At 45.6% G+C, this 15,681-nt stretch overlaps 2 protein-coding genes across 4 annotated transcripts in view; one reads left to right on the plus strand and one right to left on the minus strand.

Annotated features, from left to right (window-relative positions):
• The first annotated feature begins 997 nt into the window (after window positions 1–997).
• ss18l2 (ss18, like 2) lies at window positions 998–2,096 on the plus strand. The gene is made up of 3 exons (XM_069690369.1): window positions 998–1,170; window positions 1,368–1,444; window positions 1,552–2,096. The coding sequence occupies exons 1-3, from the start codon at window positions 1,102–1,104 to the stop codon at window positions 1,661–1,663; spliced, it is 258 nt and encodes an 85-aa protein (XP_069546470.1). The 5' UTR covers window positions 998–1,101; the 3' UTR covers window positions 1,664–2,096.
• Window positions 2,097–4,728: 2,632 nt separating this feature from the next.
• Window positions 4,729–15,681, minus strand: part of garre1 (granule associated Rac and RHOG effector 1) — a 30,100-nt gene continuing 19,147 nt past the window's right edge. For all 3 annotated transcript variants that reach the window (XM_069690370.1, XM_069690373.1, XM_069690371.1), the window contains exons 3-14: window positions 14,487–14,699; window positions 13,661–13,801; window positions 13,327–13,422; window positions 12,974–13,135; window positions 12,586–12,744; window positions 10,700–10,797; window positions 9,712–9,837; window positions 8,449–9,581; window positions 7,119–7,284; window positions 5,457–5,594; window positions 5,219–5,294; window positions 4,729–5,090 (exon numbers count right to left, since the gene is read on the minus strand). In XM_069690370.1, coding sequence (XP_069546471.1) covers window positions 4,761–5,090; window positions 5,219–5,294; window positions 5,457–5,594; window positions 7,119–7,284; window positions 8,449–9,581; window positions 9,712–9,837; window positions 10,700–10,797; window positions 12,586–12,744; window positions 12,974–13,135; window positions 13,327–13,422; window positions 13,661–13,801; window positions 14,487–14,699 — 2,838 coding nt within the window. In that variant the 3' untranslated portion in view covers window positions 4,729–4,760. The remainder of the gene's footprint in view (window positions 5,091–5,218; window positions 5,295–5,456; window positions 5,595–7,118; window positions 7,285–8,448; window positions 9,582–9,711; window positions 9,838–10,699; window positions 10,798–12,585; window positions 12,745–12,973; window positions 13,136–13,326; window positions 13,423–13,660; window positions 13,802–14,486; window positions 14,700–15,681) is intronic.

Genomic DNA, 15,681 nt, shown 5'->3' on the forward strand with positions numbered 1-15,681 from the left:
AAATTCAGTCCTGCCTCACTTTAAACATTTTGGCCTCCGGGTGGCACAAGTGGACATTTTACGAGGTGCTCAAACTGTTGGTGCTCTGAGGACCCAGGGTGCCATTTCACTCATTTTTGTGTGTATGTAAATTTTGGAGAGGTGCCTGCTGAAATGGGGCCCCCCATGGACGATGCACTGAATAGCAACAGGACACGGTATTTGTTTGGCTTACCTTCGCTATCTTTAAATAACCCGTATCAACAATCAAGAGATGGAAGTACTGTACTCAAGTATGATTTTGAGGTACTTGCACTTTACTCGAGTATTTCCTTTTGATGCAACTTTATACTTCCACTACATTTAAGAGGGAAATATTGTACTTTTTAACTACTATTTGACAGCAATAGTCACTTTTAAAGTTGTGGTTTTACATAATGGATAATATAGCAAGCTTTTAGAATACAACATATTTCAATTAGTTAACTGTATACCTAATTACATGTAATTATCCAATGTTTTTTCTTTTCTCGCCCAGTCATTATAGAACAACCGCTCAGATTTATATGCTGTTCCTTGATCTGAAACTGGATATAAAGTATTTAGGAGCATCTCCACCTGCAGCAGCTACACTCGTATCATAGTGCTTACACACTGATACTTCAGTATTAGTAATAATATAGTGATGTCATATATAATTATCTATCAGTCAGAGAGACCAATCCAGTGCTTTTACTTTGGTACTTCAACTTGTGTTGCTGATGCTGACGTACTTTGACTCAAGTAGGATTTTTCCAGCAGAAATTTTTACTTTTAATGGAGTGGGTTTTATTTTTGCTGTATTGGTGCTTTTACTCAAGTAAAACTCGGAGTACTTTTTCCCACTACTGCCAACGATAAATGAAACACGATTTTTAAGAAGAAGCCGGGTTTTCCGTTTGTATTTCCCTTGAGGATTGCTGCTATTACTGCAACTCTCCAGGAGATGGCGGTAAGAAAAACACAGGAAAGACGGTTTAATGCCGTAGAAGAAGAAAAGGGAGCAGGAAGTCGGAAAGATTGGAGTTTGTTACAAACATAAACTAATGCTAAAAACAACAACAACAACGAGACCTCCCAAACATGTCTATTGTCTTTGTGCCGAAGAAGCTACGAGGAAAGGCAAAAATCAACCAAGAAATCATACAGAGGGTAAGACACCAGTGAAGGACATTTAGACACCAGTGAAGGACATTTACGAAGCGGCTAACTTGCTGTTGCTCACAATATCATTTATTTGCATTTATTTGTACTGAAAATGTTGTTTTCGGGGCATGGTTAAAGGCTGCAACAACAAACAACAAATAATAATAATAATAACAGGAGTACCGCGTGTGTTCTGGTCTCAGCTGCTGGAGGAAAACGACCAGCTGATACGATGCATCACGGAGTACATGCAGAAAGGACGAGCCGTGGAGTGTGTGCAGTAAGTGAGCGCAGCCGGCGGCCTGTCACTCATCTACCCACGTGGGTTCTCTCTTTTTAGAAAGGGTCTTGCACGCTGTTCAGAGGTGCGTTGTTGTCCCTCGACAGATACCAGCAGATCCTGCACCGGAACATCGTCTACCTGGCGACCATCGCTGACGCCAGCCCCGACAGCACGGCGCCCCCCTCCGAGGCACGAACCCCCCCAGGGGGGGAGTAACAGACGGGAACTCGGCTCGTGGCTGCTCGTTTGCTGATGTTCACATCGGGGACGCATCGGGACACATGGGGACACATCGGGACACATGGGGACGCATCGGGGACGCATCCGGACGCATCGGGGACACATCCGGACGCATGGGGACACATCGGGGACGCATCGGGACGCACCTCGGCTTCCACAGCAGCTGCAAACGGCCACAGAGGGACACGATGATTCACTTTGTCATATTTGAGAAAGATTTGTTCTATTTTTTATCACTAATAAATATATTTATTATATTATTGTAATCTAAACTTGTGTTTTTGATCAAGTTACTCATTCCAGGAGCTCAAGTCACGTATGTTGGATTTATTTATTTTTTTATGTGGACAAAGTTTGAGCCTTTTTGTTTTTGTATTCACGAGAATGTAGATTAAAACACATAAAACGAGTGGAAGCGTCATCGGTGTGTATTATTCACATTCAGGTGCTTGAAGGTGAAACGTGTTGAATCCATCTTGGAAAAGGATCATCGATGCGTAAAGTGTAAAAATGCACGTCTCCTTTAAAACGGTCCAAGTAGCACTGGAGGGTCTCAGAAAACTAAAAGACTTTATTTTACGTGACGAGATGAGTTTAAGATGACGAACACAATGCGACCCACACAGGTCTTCATCAGGGTCTTCATCAGGGTCTTCAATGACCTGAGTGGGTCATCGGCGTGCAAGCCGATTGGTCAAAGACTAGGAAGTGATAGAGAGGATGGACAAACCCAAACATCAATAAACACACACACACACACACACACACACACTGGGCTCCTACTGCGCTCGTTACTCATTGGTGGTTACTGATGACCCTGATGATGACTTGTCAGTTATTTAAAACACATATTGCCATGTAAAATCATATTTAATGAACTGTACAGTGTGCTTCGGGTTGTTTTGAAGAAGACTTGAGTTTGATCTTGTGGACCGAGGCCCTTATTGACGCATCCATCGAGTTCTTTACGCCACGGAAGAAGTAGATTCAAACACATTTTCTATTTTTGAAAGTCGTCACCGGTGATGGTTTTTGTTTTATGTTCAGACGCCACATTTTCTCAGTGCACGTTGCCCGTTTCGATGTTTCCAGCAGTTTAAATCGATGTGCGTCTTTTCAAGTGAAAGAAGAACACCAGTCAGAAAACATTTTGAATTGCTAAGTCATTTTTATTTATTTTTTGCATTGCTGGTACACTTGGAAAGATTCAGTTGCCAGCTCAAAAGAACAATAAGCAACATAAGCCAAGCAGTCCCCCTTCATATCTTCTATCAGGGCAACATGTTTTTATTATTACTTTTTATCTTTTTGTAGAAGCCACTAGTAAACCATTTGACACAGCTGAGAAGCTAACAGTTACAGTCCAAGGTCTGTAATGATGTCTTAAAAAAGGCTGCAACAGTTAGGGAGATAACACAGACAAAAAGCAACAAACTCTATATCTTGATTGTGCAAAGCACATTAACTATAAAAAGATATATATTTATATGTATATACAGCAAACAATTCTCTGTAAACATGTTAAGTATGTTAGTTTTCTGAAAACATGGTGTCATTTCATAAATACAGGCAACATTGGCATCCGCAAACATCACAAAAAGATAACATTCTGGGCTTTTAAATGCAGCCCATCGCCATAGAAACCGAAGAAACAAGGGCTCGAGAAAAAAAACAACAACACCCTCATCACACAATATTTTAGTGTTTAGCATGGCATATTTGGTAACCTTTATAGATAGATGGTGTAGTTCAACTCTGTAGGAAAGAAATGTGCTTTTTTTCACATATTGGGAGGAGGAAAATAATGTTTTATGTAATATGTCTACAAGAATACTAACATACAGTAATGGTATAACATGTAAGAAAATACAAAAATAAGATTAATACTGTCAATAATTGTACACGAAAAAATATTGTATTATTAAACGGAGGAAACGTTAGGTTTTATGGGAGTTAGTGTCAAACAACCGCCAATTAGAGAGGAGGAAATGAAGATGTTCCCGAAAGCTCTCGTCCAATAGGGTGTGGAACTTTGTCGATAATCTCAGACAGCCTCTCATCGCCTCAGCACCATTCATCCTCTGAACAACGCTTTGGTTGGAAATAATATTCTGCAAGTGCTATCAATACCAACATGGCACATAGTTACTGCTATAACTTTGAACTCTGGTCAGTTGTTGAAAAAGTAGTGTATTTCTCTCAAATGACACCTCTGCAGTGACTTACTATATTTATGCTGAGCCTGCTCAAAGCCTCTTAATAAAAAGAACTAAATATGTATATTTCAACTTCAATATTTTACAAGCTATGAAACAGTAGATGGTAGCTGTATTCTGAGTCATCTTGCATGAGATTTGGCAGTTACAGCTATGTAGACACAGTATATTTATCATGGGCAAAATGAGAGCATCTCAAACCCCCGCCCCCTTTGTTAATCCCAACCTCCCCTCTCCTTTACACACACACACACACACACACACACACACACACACACGCACGCACGCACGCACACTCACACACGCACACACACACACACTCTCACTCGCACTCACACTCAACACACATAAGCACACACAAGCACGCACGCACGCACACACACACACACACACACACACACACACACACACACACACACACACACACACACACACACACACACTCACACTCACACTCACGTTCAGCTGCAGAAAGCAGGTGGGCGACGGCCGTGCGCATCTCCAGCTCTTGTCTGAGGAGACGTCAGCTCGACAGACAGAGAAACGAGCGCTCCGCTGACCGCTGCCGCCGGGACACATGCACCTTTTTGTGGTTTAAAACATGGCAGTTCAAAAAACTTCAAAATACATCTCTTTTTTTTTCTTTCTTTTTTTTTTTTTTTTTTTTTTTTTCAAATGGGGATGTTTGACATGGAAAAATATAGATACAAAAATGTCGAGCCAGTGTGTTTACTTAACGTTGCCTCTGAGGCTTTGAAATCTTCCAATTCAGCGGGTGTGGACTGGACTGGCTGCAGCTCGGCGGCTCGTGTAACGTGGTGGTGGTGGTGGTGGTGGTGGGGGGGGGGGGGGGGGTATCAGTACTGGTGAAGGTAGGAGGGCCTGTGCTCGTGTTTGAGGGGGAAGGATTTAAAGCCCTTGGTCATGGGTTTGTGTTGCTGCTGTTGCTGCTGCTGCTGCTGCTGCTGCTGTTGGGTGAAGGGGAAACCAGAGGTGATGCCGGTGGAGGGCGAGCAGTCGCTGGCAGTGGACCACACAGGGGACTGCAGCATCTGCATAGAGTCGCTCCACTGGGAGGAAGGAGGGATGTTCATCTGGTACAAGGAAGAGCTGGGATTGGGCATGGTGTTGGTGTGGGTGGAGTGCTGCCACGGCGCTTTGGGAGGCCAGGTTTTAGTTTTGCTGTCCTGTGGAGCAACGCAGGACAGTGATCAAAAGTCGCAAGAAAAAGCAAAAAGTTCAAATGAACACTTTCGGGCTGGGACTAAAACTGACCGCTGATGCGATCATTGATCCCGAGGTGCTCGTACTTTACCTGGTTATCGTCGCCGATGTGATGGAGAGGTGGTGAGGGCAGGGTGCACACCTCCGGCTCACCACAGCTGTGTTTTCTGAGGGAACAGAAATTCACGCTGAACCTCACGGGTGCTCACACAAACAGGATTTGCTCAAAGAGGGAGCATCAAAGCATTCTCATCCCCAGAAGCATTTTATGTAATAATAATCAAAGTGTTACCAGGAGGGAAGACAATGATTGTTACTGGACTTCTTACCTCCGCTGTTTAACCGCGGCAACGAGGTCCGGCCCGGAGAACATGGAGAACAGGCTGTCACCGTTGGCTGAAGACGTCTCGTCACTGGAGCTGGCCGAGTCCCCCTGATTGGCCGACCAGCTGCTGTTCACGGTCTCGCTGAGGACACAACCAGAGGACGTGTCAACAAAAGGGAGGTCAAAGGGATACCGAGGTCCCATTTTTTTCTGATGTCTAACACCTACAAAATGAAGAAGATGTAGTGTATGACATTGCAAATGTGGACTTTTTTGTTTGTGATGATCTAAAGGGCGAGAGGGGCGTCCATTAAAAGCCTTGATTAAAAGTGAGCTGAATGTGTTTGTAGAGTTTAGATGCCTAGCTTCCACATCTAGCACCTATTTCATTGCAAAAGCTGATCTCCTGTTTATAAACAACGACGCTATCGTACAGACTTTTTAAGCGACATCACACCGCCGCAACGACTTGTTCACTTCTGCCTGCCGAGTCTGTACGCCGGACGGCGTCACACATACCGTGGGTGGACTTAAAAGACCCCAGTCATGATTAACGTGCTGAATATCTCGCATTTTAGTGGTCCCGGTCACATTAATAATCTAATCAAAACACCGCTCCAACACGACTCTACGATAAAACCCCTTTTTAAATAACCCTTCCACAGTTCAACTCAACTGCTGCCCACTATAACAACCAGGTTTATTACACGTGTTGTGATGTGCTTCACGCACATAAAACAACAGAGACGGCAATACAAATAAAAAGCAGAGATGAGTCTGAGCGCCTCCAACGTTACTCCAACGTTTAGGTGTCCTGACTGTAAAAAACATTATTGTCAGATTTACAGGATTAGTAAGCAAGACTGACACACCAATGCTGCATTCAAGCCGCTGGGAGGTGAGAGTTCCCTTTTGGAGTCGAGAGCGTTCACATGATGGGTTTTTAATCAAATACCTGCTTGTGCACCGTTTGTACGACTGTTGAAACAAAGTAACGTCAGCAGAGCAAAGTCGCTGAGAAGTTAGACGCTTTTCTAAGCAACCACAAGGCTGACATTACATCGGACACGCAAAAACTACCAACACGGCCGAGACAATGAAAGTAATTGCAAAGTATTGTTTAACGTCACAACGCCCTGCTCTAATTGGCATGACATAAATGAACCATTAAGTTTTGCGCTGAGTCAGCATATCTCTTCCTTTCACCGCAAACGTTGCCATGTCGAGTGACGTCAAATCGACTCCTCTGAGCTTTGAAAAAAAAAAAAAAAGAAACTTTCCTGGTCAGTTATTTCTCAGCTGGACGGGCTCTCAGGTGAATTTTCCATCTCGGAGGTCAGAACTTTCCCAGCTGCTAATGAATGCACCAAAAACATCTGAAAGGACAGCAGTTCGGTGGAAAACTGTCTGCTGACGTGTCTGTTGAAAGTTAAAGGTGATACCAGGCCATTCAGCACACTGTTGGTGTTCTTGAACTTCTGCCTTCTATGACTAAATGGCTTGTTTATAATCAGTCATCTTCATTTCTTGTATATTGTCTTATGACTCCTCGTAAGACAAATGTGTTAAGATGTCAATGTGATTACCTAAACTCAAAAGACCCGTTTGTACATCAGCGGGTGTCAGTGGATCAGCGGTAGGATCGATGTCATGTCCGGATACCTACCCCTCGCTGTAGTACTCCGGGTGGGACCAGGTCCTGTGCTGCTCGTCGGGCATTGGCCAGTTGCTGCGCGTGTTGCTGGGGCGACGGATGTGCTGCACCTGCCGCTTCTGCTGCATGGCCTGACTGACGCCGGCGACGTAACGTGCAAACTCCGGGTCGGAGCCGACTGCGCGTGGAGAGGGGAGAATAAACACGGCCGTGAGTTTCTGACACTCTCAGCTTTTCTCTTTCGCTCCCCGGAGCTCAATCCTTTTAGCCAGACTGTCTGCCGTAGCAGAAAAATCACAATGGCCGTAAGTCAACTCCGCACAATGGGCTTCGGCTGCAATCAAAAGAGTCTGCTGCACTGTAAAAACAGGAAGTGACACAAGCTAAATTCAGCAGAAATCGCCAACTTGCAGTCGCAGCCACATGTGCTCGTCCTGCCTGACCGCTATCTAGTACTTTATTCAGATGGAGGTCAAAGGTTGCCTCAGGACTGCTGAAATGTTACAAGATGGCGTAGAAATACTAATAACAAACCATGGGAACACATTTTATAATGTAATGACACTTTTCCCCAAGAGTAATGCACAGAGTAGAGCTCAGTCTAATTTCATATTTTGTCTGGTTGTTCTGCAGTCAGGTTTCACTTACATTAATACAAAGCAATGTATTAGCATTGGATTGTAAGTATGTTTCCCCTTGTGGAAAATAATAATCTTCGTCTAGTCGTCCCTCGGTGCTGCTGATCTCAACTTAAGTCTGCTGATTCATTTTCTTTTATGACAGCTGGATCCTCATTGCACACATCATCATTACATCAACTCCTGCCACCCACCACCCTTTTCTGAACATTACTCTCCTGGGATCATGGACACATAAGTTCTAACTGTACATCATAAAAAGCTTCTCCAGGTGTTTCTTATGATGAAACGATGGTGTCAGCAAAGCTGCAGGTTTAGCGCAATCACAATATAATCTGATTAAAGATGAGAACTCCCACAAACACATATTCTTTTTGATTTTTTTGCTCCCTTCTGTAATATTTATTTGATTATTTTATTGCTGTTCAATTGTCCAAATAAATAAATTAATTCCTTGACCATTAAGGGAAAAATAAAAATGGAAAATTATGATCCTTAACTACTGAATGAGCTGTTAAAAAAAAAACCACAAAAAAAAAAAACCTCTCAACTCCAACAGCTTGAAGGACGGCTGACTGTCTGTGTCGCCACATGAGCTGGATGTGAGTGTCTGGATTAATTAAGATTTTAGAGTGAACTGTTCTCAGGATCTGCTGGAATCTGTATGGAAGCTCTTGGACATGTAACCTGAAGGTGGACCTCACCTGCAGGGTCGAAGGGCAGCGTGTCTCCCAGGACTCCGAACACTCCCTCGCTCTGGTCCCTGTTGGGCCAAGTGTTGTTGCGGGGCCCCTGTGGTTTCTGACCCAGCATCTCTGACATGACACTGTCCATGTAGGTGCTGACCAGGCCCAGACTGTACAGGTCCGAGCTCAGATCCGGCAGTCCGGGGGATCCCCACTGTCCGATGGGACCCAGGGGAGAAAGCCCCGCTGGGGGGCCCTGCGGCGGAGGCTGCTGCCCAGAGGTGCCCAGCCACTTGCTTGACACCCTCTGCTGTGGCAGAACCTGGGGTGGAGTCTGCTGCAGAGGAAGCTGAGGAGGAGGCGTCTGTTGCTGAGTGATGGGCTGCAGGAGGTGCTGGTAGTACTGCAGGGCCTGTGGGGAGGGCTGCTGGGGAGGAGGAGGGGGCTGCTGCTGCTGCTGCTGTTGTTGTTGCTGCTGTTGTTGTTGTTGCTGCTGTTGCTGTTGTTGTTGTTGTTGCGGAGGAGGCTGCTGCTGCTTCTGCACTGAGGGTGGAGGCTGAGGCTGGGGCTGGGGCAGGGGCTGTGCTGGGGGCTGCAGGGCACCGTGAGAGATAGACTGGGAGGCTGGTGGAGGACCGCTCGGGGGCTTCAGCTCAGCGGGGTTCGCAGACGCCACAGAGTTCCTCCTCTTGACCAGGGGTGAGGCCTGCTGCGATTTGCCCATGTTGAATCCTGAGAGAAAGTCAATGACATCCTGCATCTCCTGGTCAGTGGGCAGGTTCATCCCCTGGTCTTCGGCCACCAGGCCGTTGGCCAGCTGGTTTTGCTGGGTGGAGTCGGCGGCGCATGACAGGCTGCCCATCTGCAGGATGCTGTGGAGCCTCCCGTCGCTGTGGCCCAGACCTTTGGCCTTATCCTCAGACATGCTGGTAGTTAGCATGCTGCGAGACGGGGTACTGGGGATGGAATAGCTGCCTCCACTGTTGGAGCTGGACGAGACCTTCTTGGTGAACTTGGAAGTCAGCTTGGATATCGTTTTGGGGAGTCCACTGGAGGTCTTGGAGCTGGTCCCTGGAGGCAGGTCTGTTGGGCTGCAATACTCTGGGATCTCTCTCTGTAGCTGAATCTGAATAGTGGGCAGGGCTTGCTCTCTTTTGCGGACAGGAGAAAGACATGTATTTGATTTTGTTGTGGTAAAACTATGTTGTATGTGAATAACTTCTACAAACAGCGAGCTAAGAAAGCACAAATCTAGTCATTTATCAGTTAACGTCCACTCACTTTCTCTCCTTCCACCTGTTGATGTCAAACACTGCTGTGTAAAGGACATCCACTAGACCCAGTGTCTTTTCCGGGTCCAAGCTCCGCTGGAGCAGGGACATCGTGGCTGGGTCCTCCTTCAGACACCTGAACATGTACAGTCACGCAAACATCCACAACCGTACAGGACATGAAGTACACATCCAACACAATGTCTCTCACATAAAAGCCCAGGAGCATTAATCTGAAAAGATGAACACCTGACACCATATCCATAAACAAGACAAATCTAACCCACCTCTTGTGTAGGAGAGGTGAGTTGGATTTTTCTTATATGTATGTGCATATAAATAACAATGAGAATATATTTTCACTTTTTTGACATTACCTGTCTATTTACCTAGACTGGTAAATAAACAGCTGTTAATGCTAACGGTGGTAATGGAGGGCTGGCTTGTAAAGGCAGTTAACTGCATAGCTTTACTGACGGTGTTTATATGTTTAACTGTGTGCTGATATGCGGTTTAAAGCCGTTAGAATAGTTGTATGCGATGAGCTAAAATAGCACGTCATCTAGCTATCGACCAAACTGAGCCAACTTTGTGTAGCAAACAAATCGGTTGTATTGATCTTGTTGGAGAATTCAAAATGGATCTTTAGTGCAAAATAAACTGTGTTGAAAAATATTCCAAATGGTGTCTTAATACGGTTTCACTGCACCTGTTTTACTCCATGATTGGTAAAATCTGAGATAAAGTAAACTACACAGGCTTAACCAAACTCCATTTTTACTCAACACACTGCTGGGTCGATATAATCGGTTGTGTGCACCAAACCGCATTATCAAGTGTTTGCATGTGGTCAAATATTCAACGTTTGTTATCAAGAATGATATTTTTAGGGGATCTGTAATCATTCTGAACTATAGCTGCCATTTAATGGGAAGAGTGCTTATATATATAAAAAAAAAAAAAAGGCTGCTAAAAACATCGTTTCTTGATGTACTCACCATGTAGAAGGAACCTGGACCACCACCTTGGATCCCTCCAGAGTGATCTGGGGAGCGTAGGCCTCTTTGTTCTCAATCTGAGCTGTATCAACAACCACCTGTTGAGACACAGAAACACACCTCTGTCAGCATCTCCTGACACGAAGACTTCTTCTGCAGCCATTTATTGTTCTTATTGTGAATTCTACTTGTGCAGTCAACCCACATTCTCTCCTACGTTTGGATCATTTACAGCCACTAAGACAGTTCGGAGGGGTTGTGTATCTCTCTCCAGTGTAATAGTGTTGGTGTTAAGCTCCATAATATGTAAATCAGTTACATTTAGCACTTTTCCAAGCCAGTAGTCAAAAGCTCATCTCTGGTGTCTGGCATTAATTTCCCACCAAGCAGTGAGAGGCGGTTCAAGGCGAGGAAACCGACCGCTTTCCATCAGCCAGTGACAATAAACAGGCAACCCTTCCTGCCTGCTGCTAGTCCAGTTCTTTGAAAGTGGCCTTGGCTCCTCGAGACCGGTGTAGCCGGGTCGCAGAGAGGGAGGGAAAGTGGGAGGAGTCTATTTCCTGCAATGCAGGAAATGCCCCCTATTGTTATTAAATAAAGCAGGTGTATCCTCGGAAAAAGCCAGGCCGGCCGTGTGAGAGCGCCGCACACGGACACAAACAGCCGCTCGGTCGTGTCAGAAACGCATACGACAAGGTCACCGGGGGTAAAGGAGAAGAAGGAGCAGCAGCACAATATAAGGTCATCTTCATTGCACTCTGAACGCCGTGATCAGAAGGAAAAAGGGAGTCGCTGGTGAGTTATGTTGCCTGGAACTGAGCAGATATGGTGATTCTGACTGAGATTGTCATGTGAGTGTAAAGGAAAGAAAACAGGGAGGAGGAGGGCTGTGGTGTGTGTGTGCGTGTGTGTGTGTGTGTGTGTGTGTGTGTGTGTGTGTGTGTGTGTGTGTGTGTGTGTGTGTGTGTGTGTGTGTGTGTGTGTGTGTGTGTGTGTGTGTGTGTGTGTGTGGGGAGGGTGTATGGGTCACTGGATGACAGTGAGTGTATGTGTAAATGCAGGAGTAGGGATGACAGCATGCGTGTGTGAGTGTGTGTCCATGCATGCTGCAGTGTGCTCTATTCTGGGTTGAGTGGCGATCAGATATGGAGCTGATGCACAACATCATTCATCAACCCGGGATGGTTTTACAGTCAGCACGGGCCTGGCAGGCCTGGATGGGAACGCACTCTCAAGGTCTGACACACAAAACAGGGCCGACCACAGAGGAAATAAACACGGGTGTTGCTCCGAGGAGAGTCCTGCTGCTGACCCTCCCCTCCCTCCCTCCCTCCCTCCGTACGATTCTCCTTTTCAACAAGAGGGTGGGGGAGCTCTGTTTGTTCTGCCCAGGCAAGCCTATCCCTTCACTCAGATGCCGCAGGAATCTTTCTTCCCTTTTGTGTCTCTCAGGTGTTTGTTTACACCTCTCGGCTGCCTCAAAGCAAGCCGACAGATCTGCTCATCTACATTACAAATCTGACAAACAATGGGATGCAAGTTGCCAACCCCGGAGACACACACACAGAAGGAGACGAGTCAGAGTCAGTGAAGGACGACAGGCCTGTTCACATCGGTATGCCCCCTACCAGCCACTACTCTGTAGGATCAACTACACTGTGGTGATGGATGAGAAACATGATCAGTTTACCATAGCGCATCTTACACATACACTCATAAGCACTAAAAACATGAGATTTAACAGGCCGAACTAAATTATATTTCAAGAAGTGAAGGGAAAAGCTAGGGAATTTTTTTTTAAATAAAATTAAAGTTACAAATACTATTCACTACTGCTCTGACCTTTTCAAAGCCTGCCAACCCCGGTGTTTAACATTTCTACTCACCAGACCAGCCTGAGCGAACAGCAGCTGCACGGCTGTCTTGCAGGCTCCTCTCCAACTGGATGGGCAAACTTGGTTGAGGACTTCAGTGACAGGAGAGTCGTCTCTGGGTGTCACTCCGTTCTGGCCCAGCGCCTCCTTAATGAGCTGCAGCATTGTGTGCTGAGGAGACAGAACACAGTGACCCGTCAAGAAGGCAGTCTGCCATCAACATCTGCAGCCGTTTCACTAAAGACAGCAGTAAAGCCTTTTTAAACTGTTGAGCCAGAGAAAGTTAACGACTTTCAGACAGAACAGACTGATAAAACACACTTCGCAGCTGGCATTTTTATTCTAATTGAGACTGGTGAGCAATAGCAGAAATAGGGAGCAGTTGTGTGACGCGGCGTACCGTTTTCAGTTTGAGGTTTTCAGCCGCGGACTCGTTGAAGGACACTCCTTTGAGGAAGTGCGAGCCGATCTGCACCGGGATGGTGGGCAGCTCGCACTGGATGGGCTGGGAGGTGGTCTGCATCCTGCCCGCCTGCTGAGCCTCCGCCTCACCGCAGCAGCCCTGCACACATACACACAAACATGGAAACACACAACAGCATAAACACATATTAATAAGAAAATATTATTTGTTCAACATTAAAATGTACATTTCAGAGAATCAACTATTAATTCAAACTGAACCCATGCCTCCACATCAGTCAAATTTCCTCAGAGGTTGACCACACTTTGAATGTGTAAGAGTGACCTCACCTGTAAGGCTGACTCCACAGCTTTCGGGTTGAGGTGAAAGCCTGCCTTCAGTGCGTACTCACTGTGGCCCAGGCTCTCTAATGCTGCTTTGTAGGCCTGGAAACATGAGCAGCTGTGTTAATATGTTACATCTTTGATTTTACATCTTCTTAGTACTGCAGTTGCATTAACAACCAGGTATTTCCATTGTAATATTCAATTAAAAATGATTGTACATTTACCTAAAGGGGATATTCTCAAGAAGAATTACAAGAAAATCTTTTCATTCCATTCCTCAGGATATTTCTAAATCCACAAACCAACAACAGTTGAGGTCTTCAGGTCGACACTATACCTGTAAAGTACTGTCGATCTTCATGTTGAGCTCCTTCAGCTGGTGCTCCGGGATGGTGGTGTTGTTGGAGCAGAAGAGCTGCTGAACCTGGATGCCTGCGAGGCCGCCGTCCCGGCCCCTCTCTCTCAGCCTCGCGGTGGCCTGGAGGCACACGACAAGAGCTCTGGGTAAGAGTGACAGCAGCAACACCTACACGACCACTACAGCAAAAACCTCACCCTCAGCAAGAAATACTGCTAAATTAGATGTTTAATAGGTGTTTGTTTACAAGGATAAATAAGACAAAACAAAAAAATAAAAGGTGTTTTTTGAAAACCATTCTAATACTACATAAAAATCTCGAGATATCACATTTTTTAAAAACAGGATGCTTTTCTTCGATGACTGAAAAAGAAAACACGTGTGTAGCCTTTGAAATGGAGTCCTGGCTGCCTCCCTCTATACAGGCCTGCATCCCTCCAGGGCTAACACACTGCATGCCAGGGTTTAACAGATCAATCAACCCACTATTCTCCTCTCTGCTTCACTGTATACAACAAAGCTCAAAATGGGCCAGAGGGACTGATTAGCCCGGGGATTAGTTAGGTCCTCTTACAAAACAGCCTCCCGTACATGGGCTGGGGTTTGGAGGACAGAACAGACCGATGCAGGTTCACAGACGAGCCACAGCCCAGAAAAGAGGAAATAGGAAATTGAGGCTGGAAATCATAAACGGCTGGCATTTCTCAGGAATGTGTAACAAGCTGGTTTTTCACCTCACACACAAACAAACCCCCGAATTTCCACCGCCCAGACCTGGAAGAGACCCGGGGGCGTGACTACATACCTCAGCTGCACCTTTCCACGAGCGGGAGGCTTCCTCCAGCTCGGTGAGGGGCCCCAGGTCGGAGCTCTGGGAGCGGGCGTTGGCACAACGCTCCTGGGCCTGGGCGAGAGCCTCGGCCAGGCAGGACTGGGCCACGGGCTGGACCTTCTGCAGGGCCTGTGACAGAAACTGGAAATGGACCTGCATCACCGTGAGGAAGCACCGACCCAGTACCTGCAGAGAGACGACAGGGATCACAGTCACAACATACCTCATTAACATGCTAAGGGAGCTCCGTCACAATGTTTGACACACCAAACAATATGGACGCCCTCGGGCTGGGAAACCAACGTGCATGTCCACATGCCTCTGTGGTTAACTCTCCAAATAACCAGCTCTGTGTGCGACTTTACCAACATGGTGCTCACTCACTCACTCTAATAAAACAGGATGACGGTGTTATTTCTAGATCACATATTTGCTACATTTTCCAGCCTTTTAAACCGCAAAGATCCAGGAACTAAAACTTGTGACATCTTTTTTGAGTGGCGACATATATCTGCTTCTGTAAATCTGGTACAGAGTGTCATGCAGGCGTTAGTTTCCTCAGCTTGGGTTGCGGAATATTAAAAATACTTTTTACAACATGTTACATTTTTGTAAAAGTGTTACACCGTTAAATTGTGGACTCATCTACCACATTTGTTGAATAAAACACGATTGCCAGAAGACTCGTCTGGCTGGTCCTTTTAGCGATAAGAACATGACTCACTGAATATCTTCCTCCAATGTGATAGATGACGAGGACATAATCAACTCAAGCTAATCCAAAAAATATAAACGTAGCCGACATTTGCCCACCTTGTTTCCCAACTGTTTGCCACAACAGATGTCATAACAGCAACACAAATCTGAGCGCCAAGACCGTGTCATGAAGCCCAATTTAACACACAACAACTTTCAAAAGAAAACATCTTGCCTGCACAGATTTGAGCTTAACAAACATGTGTCTGCATTTGTGGTAAACTATGGGCTGTAAACAAACGTCAAACATGTGAGGATAAGAACAATATGTGTTTGTATTTGCGAGAAAAAGATGGAAAGTCAACACATTTGATTAAAATATGTCAGTTTCGAAGAAGATTTCTGCTACAGATCTGTCAACATCTCCCATTGCTTTTATCTTTTATTTACTTCAATTCGTTTTCAGACATAA

The sequence above is a fragment of the Brachyistius frenatus genome, unplaced genomic scaffold (assembly GCF_029030835.1).
Source record: "Brachyistius frenatus isolate BFR_SWC_R1_liver_20210118 unplaced genomic scaffold, ASM2903083v1 Contig_9, whole genome shotgun sequence".
Taxonomy (NCBI): Eukaryota; Metazoa; Chordata; class Actinopteri; family Embiotocidae; genus Brachyistius; species Brachyistius frenatus.